This window comes from Etheostoma cragini, chromosome 15, assembly GCF_013103735.1.
Source record: "Etheostoma cragini isolate CJK2018 chromosome 15, CSU_Ecrag_1.0, whole genome shotgun sequence".
NCBI lineage: Eukaryota > Metazoa > Chordata > Actinopteri > Perciformes > Percidae > Etheostoma > Etheostoma cragini.
Genome location: NC_048421.1, coordinates 3344017 through 3351400, shown reverse-complemented (window position 1 = coordinate 3351400; position 7384 = coordinate 3344017). Strand labels below are relative to the sequence as shown.

Genomic DNA, 7384 nt, shown 5'->3' with positions numbered 1-7384 from the left:
ATATATATATATATAATAAAAAAGGGAAAAACATGATTGTGACTTACAGTTTATCCTCCTCTAATTCATAGTCCATGTCTGTAAACATTGCAGGACGGTGTCACTCCTGATCCCTGTAAAGAAAGCGAGAGATAAGACAAAACTCAGTAGTGGTACGGTAAATATCGTCTGATTGTACCTGGAGAATGATATGATGAAGACAAGTAACACAAAGACAGTTTTGAGCAGCTCTCTCGGTAATGAATAAAACAAAAAGCGATTTAAAGGGAGCTCATTGTGAGCTTTGCATCTTCGCTCGCCTCATCTCACTGAGGCCAAAGCTGCCGTCAGTGAGGCGAAGAAGGACAACAGCTGGTAACTTTCAATGCATGCTAACTACCTAATGTTAGCCAGTTACATTTCTCTAAATGCGTGTAACAGTTGAATTTAACATAACGGCCTATGCGGTAAAAAAACACGACTGTAATAGTTGTAGTCACGGAAGCAAGCAGCAAGAAAAGTGCTTGCTAACGCTGGCTTATTAGCTGCTAACGTTAGCAACTGTATGCTATTGGCAGGTGGAAGAGCAAATATCGAACGTCCAGAAACGTTAACAGGCCGTAAACAGTTTACCTTTATCAGACTTTGCACCAGTGTCCCATAAAAAAAGTCTCTTAGTGTATATAAAAAACACAATATCTTTTTGAAATCGCTCCGTTTAGCTACTCGCAATTAAATCTTGATTTCTGGATGCACTGACAGCTCCCGTGTTTACTTTCTTTTGTCACTTCCGGCAACACAGCGGAAGTTGTTGTAGGGAGAAGCGGAGAAGTGGTCACATTTAGAAACTCCAACTCCACATTATTTAGTGGAAATACAACATGTATTTATACTGAATATCTGTATATATGTACAATTCGTTATCAACGAACATAAAGCCCTTCAAGAATATATAATTATGAGGGGTTTTCCCGGTTTTGCTCGTATGGTTTTACCGCCCTCTGGTGGTCACAGTCAGGAACTATAACATTAGAATTTCAAACTAGCGTCAGTGAAACCATACTGCCACTTCCGGTAAGTAATCAGTGCAGCTGTTACTCTTCTGTGATCGAAGAGACAATTAGGCTCCATATGCAAACTGAGTTCATCAGTAATGATTAAAAAGAGTCGTGCCTCTGCATTGAATAGGTTTCTTGATTGTTATGATGATTAATGGCCGACATTGTCACTGAATCTTTTGTGCTTCACGTTATAAATTAGGTGAAATTTCAGTCACACTACTTACGTTTTGTCTTCCAGGGCAGAGGATCTTCCCACATCTTCCTTCAGCTCCAGGACTCTTCACCAACACCAGCATCCAACATGAGCATGGTAAATTTAAGATTTAGTTCACTCCATAGCCTATACAAAAGGTTATGGATTAGCACATTTGTTAAATAAAAATATCAACACGTTTGTGAATACCAGTAATCTCTTATTTACTAATTCACTCGTTGAAAACCCCTAATCTGGTCATCTGTGTTTCTCAGCAACTTGAAATGAAGAATGTACAACTGAGAGTTGGAGATCGTCTGAAAGTGAAGGGGGAAATTATGCATGATGCTGAGAGGTAAGTGAACCAAACTTAATATTATATAACACTAGGTATTCTTTTACTTTATACAATAAAATATGGTGATATTTATACAGATTTATTCCCAAAAAATGGAAAATGTGACTTTACATTTAGTAGTAGCCTGGGGATTATATGATGAATATTGATTCTGTGTGGTGTGAACTCTGCAAACACCTCAGTGTATAATCTCTGATCCCCTCAGGTTCCAGATCGACCTCGGCTGTGGGGCAGACGACCTGGCGCTGCACTTCAACCCCCGTTTCCAAGATGAGGAAGATGGAGCTGTTCTCGTTTGCAACTCAAAGACTGACGGTTGTTGGGGCGATGAGGAACGGGAAATACACAACCCCCTACAGAGGGGGACGGATGTCAAGGTGAGGGAATGTGACTGAAGGAAGGGAAGATGTGTGTATTTGGAATTGTCTTACAGGTAGTTTGGGGTTTTATTTGGAGACATTTTTGGATTTTTTACTAAAAACAAATAGTTTGCTGTCTAATCTGAGGATAAAACTTGAATTATATTTTGTTCCCTAATGTTTAAGACTTTAAACCATTTTTAGGAATCTTGGTTTAGTTCTGGACTCAACCTACATCAACAGAATAACAATCAGCCCACTACCACCTCCAAAAATGTAGCTAGAATAAAAGGACGTAGACATCAAGTTTTAAAGAAACTTATTAATGACTTTAGTCAACTGTGTCTTGGCAGGTCTGTGTTTAAAAAAAACAACAACAACAACAACAACAAAAACTGCAGTGTATTCATAACACTGCTGCCAGGGTCAGAACCAACGCGCAGGACTTGCTTTCAGTTTCTATGCACTGTAGATCTGGAATAAACTTCCAGCTCTCTTGACATCTCCCCAAAATCCTTTTATTTTTAAATCAAGGCCTACAACTTTTCTTTTTGCCACAGTTTTCTCTTAGCTCCTTAGATGGTCAATCATACACTTCTATGCTTTTGAATTATTTTAAATCTACAGTTTTATGTTTTTTATTTACTATGTAAAACATTTTGAATTCCTTTTGTCTGACTTGTGCTGTATAAATGAATTGCCTTGCCTAAGTATCTTTTTATTTCAGCTTGTGTTGAAGCTGGCTGGAGACATGTTTGAAGTGGAGCTTCCTAATGGACAGGAAGTCCAGTTTCCTAACCGCCACAACATGGACGTCATCAGCTACATTAAAATCCTTGGGGACTTCAAACTGACTTCCTTCAAGATATGCTGAGAGACTAAACTGCTGTAACACATGAATACTGTGTGTATAAGTTTGGTTAAAGATGGGACTTGGTCGGTTATTGTTAGACATATAAATCAGATGTAGATTGTTAGTGAATTGGAAATGTATCTTTATTTAAAAATGCCATGTTGTGCACAAGAATAAAAAATGTTTAAATTCAAATTATCTTGTTTTTAAAGATTTTACACACATTTCCAGAAGTTTTTATTTTTTATTTTTTAAACTACACACAATTCCCAAAACTGCACATGCAAAAGACCTCATGTCTTTCAAAATGAAACCCTGCATTCAAAATGGATCTCAAAATGAAGCCTTTGCATCAAATGGCAAACCCTTTTTAATAATGGTACATTTTTTAATATATACCATGTCCACACTGTTTAAAAGCTAAAGCCATTCATTTCCCTACAATGTTCTGAAGTAATCTGCTCTGAGTGGTTGAAATGTTCAATGTTGAAACAATATTTATTTGGCAGACTGTTTGCTGTTGTAACGGTAGCACGAAAATCAAAACCATAAAACCAGGTCCAAATTACAGACACTACTGTAAAGGGACTCAAGTCGGCCTGGACTCTCTGATAAGCTTCTGTCACGGTCAACCCGTGACTGATCACATGATCAACCAGTGTGGCCCTGATCTCATCAGAGATTGCTCCCCTTCCTTATCTTTGTTCTAGTCCTTTCTAACTTTTCCTCACTGTCATCCCGTCTCTCCTCCTCCCCGTGCTCTCTGTCCATTGTTAGGTAATCTGACCTTTGACCTATTTAAAGGCCTATAAAGCAGTGATTAGTTGACCAGTTTCATTCTCTCCTCTGCTGGCTGTTCCAATTTAACGCAACAGGGGTCAGGGTCGTGACCGGCATCTGACAAGCTGTTGGCACCACCATCTTCAGCCAGAGAGGCCATTATTTCTTCAGCTTCTTCTTGTGTTGTCAGGAGGAGTGCTAACAGGGATCGCTAGATTTCAAGAACTTTGCGCACCAATAATGGCCTCCAACATTTACATTTTTTCTACAAATCTGTGAGTTGACATGTACTAAACATGAGTTGAATTTGCACCACAACGCCGCCACGCCTTGATGCTCATGACAAGAATAATGTATCTTTATTGAAGTGATCTAGGTTTCAATTTCTGCACATTAATTTTTTCGCAATATGATACATTATAATCCATGATGATCATATTACACAAAACTGAAATTGCACGTCAAAATGTTTTTACACAGTGGCGCAAAAAGTGGGTATATGCCCTATATGCGGCGCATGGGAGCGCAGCACCATGGGGGCCACAAAGCAATGGTAAACAAAAATATATTTTTTTTAAATTATGAATTTTTTTTTGGGTAATTTCTATAATATAGTTGCTGTTGTGCGCTTCTAAATCATTTCTGCATTATGTTATGTAATATTTTAGAGGAACAGGCTGGAGTAGGCGCTCAATCCCATAAAATCTCACCAGAGAATGTTGACGTGGGGGGGGGCGTGAGCGTGAGCGAGCGGGTGGTTAAAGCAAAAAAACTGTCGGGGGCTGAAAATAGAAAAAGAAAGAGGGAAAAGGAAATGTCATGACAGCAGTTAAGTAAGTGGATGGTGAAAGGCAACGGGTAGGGTTTAAATTGTGACCTATGTGCATGGAGGCTTTCAAATATTAATGTTAACAGACTAGCTAGCTAGCGTTTGCTAACACTGGGAATGTAGCAGCCAAATGGGGATTTGCAGCTAGCTTAGAATATGCAAAACCGAGGTTGCTGAGCTGAAAACTGGAAAATATAAGTTAGCATGTACAATAATCTTGAAAACATAACTAATGCAATAACTGGTTTACCATGGAATTATGCATATTTGCTACCAAACTTGGAGACTAGCAAATATTCACTTTAACAGACTGTTAGACTAGCTAGTGTTTGCTAACACTAGCAGCTAAAGTGGGGTTTACGGCTAGCTTAATGCAAACCAATGTTGCTTATAGCTACATTTAGATTTTGGTTAAACCCTATGGTACCAATGACATATATCAATTTTATGAAGGTAAAATAACATCTGGTAAATATAAGGTAGCATGCACAATTAATGACAAGAAGCTGGAAAACACATGCAATAACTCTGGTTTACCATGGACTCATTGATAAATTTAGTTTTACCATTAGCTGTTCATGTTAGCTGTGCTGTTAGATATACAGGCTATAGTTACATCTGTTGGGACATGGAAGCTCTAATTACAGGGTCACATCTCTCTCTCTCTCTATCTCTCTCTCTCTCTCTCTCTCTCTCTCTTTCTCTAAAGATCTGTGCTAAGTGGCTTTCTGTATTTGTACTTTTTAAAATCCAAAATGCGAATGCAATTTCAACAGCAGCACAACCTTACTGCATAATAGTTGTCTTATCTGATGCCATCACTAGGCTGATTAAGAATTGAATTTAGGCTGCTATGTTTAACATTGAGTTCATTTCATTCAGGTGTGAGGACGGTGGATCAGGAAAGACAGGGGAAGACAACAGGTAAGTCTCACATTAGAAGGAAGTGTAGGGGGAGCCACTTGATACCAACAGATTAATTTCTTAATATTATTGAAAAAACTAAAATGTAAAAAAAAATTACACAGCTACACGGGCAACCTGTGAGCATGTGTGTGTATTTCAGGCCTGTGTGTAGTGATCATTAAACAGTATACAATTAAATTAAAAAAGTAGAGATGAGACCACTGATGAGATGAGGTAGGATTTCTATTAGAACACACAAAACTAAATGTCCAGTTCAAGCTCCGAGTCCTCCTCACTTTTGTTTCATTTAGCTCTTTAACGTTAGTGTTGCTTACAGATAAAGTCTGATTACTTCTAATTTCAAATCAAAATAGTTTAACATGCACACTTATTTTTTGTTGTTTTTTTTGGGGGGGGGGGGCAAAATTGTTGCTGCACACCCCTCTGACATTGGGTAGTTGCACCCCTGGTCAAGAGTGAGGAGAAGGGAAAGAACCACTCCTTTAAATGTCTTGCTCTCCAATTTCGGTCATAGTTGTGCAAAGGTTTAAAAAAAAATGTTTGTCAAATTTCCAATATTTTCCAATATAGTTATTAAATATTATATTCAATCAAAGGTGATACCCCATGTTAGATGATTTTTACCTGTTTGTTTTTAAATGTATCTAATGATAGTACAGGGTACAAACTCGTCCCTTTTCATTGAAGACCTCTGTTTTGAATACAAAGTACGTTGTGTGATACGTGTATGTCCGGTGAGTTTTTGAAGTTTGCTGGTGGGCCGGGTATGCAAGGACAGTGTCACGGGGAATAAAATGAGGACCACATTGTCTGAGTTTTCAAGAAAGCTCCTGGCTCCTGTGTTTGGCTCATGTTACGTCCCTGAGAGGAGCGAAGACTGAAGAGGACACTGTCCGCATGCCTTAAGGTAAGAATAACCTCAATTGGTTTAAATGACATTATGTAAGTTTGGGACTGTTAATTAGCCCGATAAGGTAGAATTGTTTTGATTTGCCAAACACTATAATATTAGTAACCCTATTTCCACGTAACCAGCTTACTTTTTATTCCAAATTTCACTTATATAACATTTCAGATGTTTGGCGTGTGCAGATGACTACAACATAAGTTAAGATTCTTAACCAAAGTGCTTGATGTTACCATGTTATGCCTGATGGCACCATTTTCTTTATGCTAAGATATTATTAGCAAGACTAAAACTGTCCATAAACATTATGTAAGCAAACAGTTTGCTTTCAGATTTGTTTTGGAACATGTGAGTAAATTATGAGACATTTATCTAAAATGAACCTATTTGCTTTTGATGTAGTTAAACTGAACACTTGTTACTGTAATTATGTCTCCTGAGAAGCGGGAAATGCAAAACTATCTGAAACAGTTTTTTTGAAAAAATTACCTTTTTCTTTAGTTGTAGTGGTTCTGAAATATGTTTATAAATGTCTAAACCCTGTCTTTAATTGACCAAACAGCAACACTAAATAGCAGAAAACATACATTTTTACTTAATACCGCCCTCACAGGTTTAATTTAGAGAGGCAACAATAGCAGGAGCTCTAAAGGGCTTGTTTAATTCATTTTATTTCATTCAACAGTGTGCTGTAAGACTCTTGCATTGACTGTGGCATCACGGCCGGTGTGAACGCACCGTTAGACAAATCTATAAATACCTACTAAATAACACTATTTGTAAAATGGGATTACATAAATAAAATGAATCAGATTAAGTATGTGGCATATGTTTTAACTGTGTCAAGGAAATCTGGTCTTCTCATAATACTCAATACGAAAAGAAAAGAGTTAAACTGCAATGACTTTAAGATGGGTCTGTTTATTACTGTAAAAGAAGACTTTGTCACAAAGTTTGATATTTCTGTAAGTAATTATGGATATCAATGTACTGTAGCAATAACAGCAAACAACAAAAACAATTCCAATATGCTACTAGTAATAATTTGTAATAAGTAACAGTAATAAGATAATTTAAAATTAGATAAAGTAAAAAATAGTTGAATACACCAAGTACTTTAAGCATCATTGATTGAAAT

The 7384-nt window shown here is 37.3% G+C and overlaps 2 protein-coding genes across 6 annotated transcripts in view; one reads left to right on the top strand and one right to left on the bottom strand.

Annotated features, from left to right (window-relative positions):
* The window catches only part of pick1 (protein interacting with prkca 1), a 21155-nt gene extending 20361 nt beyond the window's left edge, over positions 1-794 (bottom strand). For both annotated transcript variants that reach the window (XM_034893238.1, XM_034893237.1), the window contains exons 1-2: positions 613-794; positions 48-113 (exon numbers count right to left, since the gene is read on the bottom strand). In XM_034893238.1, coding sequence (XP_034749129.1) covers positions 48-88 — 41 coding nt within the window. In that variant the 5' untranslated portion in view covers positions 89-113; positions 613-794. The remainder of the gene's footprint in view (positions 1-47; positions 114-612) is intronic.
* LOC117957485 (galectin-2-like) overlaps positions 1-7194 on the top strand; it is a 9086-nt gene extending 1892 nt beyond the window's left edge. The window contains exons 1-5 of one of the 4 annotated variants that reach the window (XR_004659518.1): positions 1204-1350; positions 1509-1588; positions 1797-1968; positions 2678-2886; positions 7183-7194. Coding sequence is in view for 3 of the 4 variants with exons in the window: in XM_034893254.1 (XP_034749145.1) it covers positions 1342-1350; positions 1509-1588; positions 1797-1968; positions 2678-2824 (408 nt within the window). In the remaining variant the exon portion in view is untranslated. Of the gene's footprint in view, positions 1-1203; positions 1351-1508; positions 1589-1796; positions 1969-2677; positions 2969-7182 lie in introns of those variants that run through there. The other 3 variants (XM_034893255.1, XM_034893254.1, XM_034893253.1) reach the window with 3 other exon arrangements.
* The last annotated feature ends 190 nt before the right edge of the window (positions 7195-7384 follow it).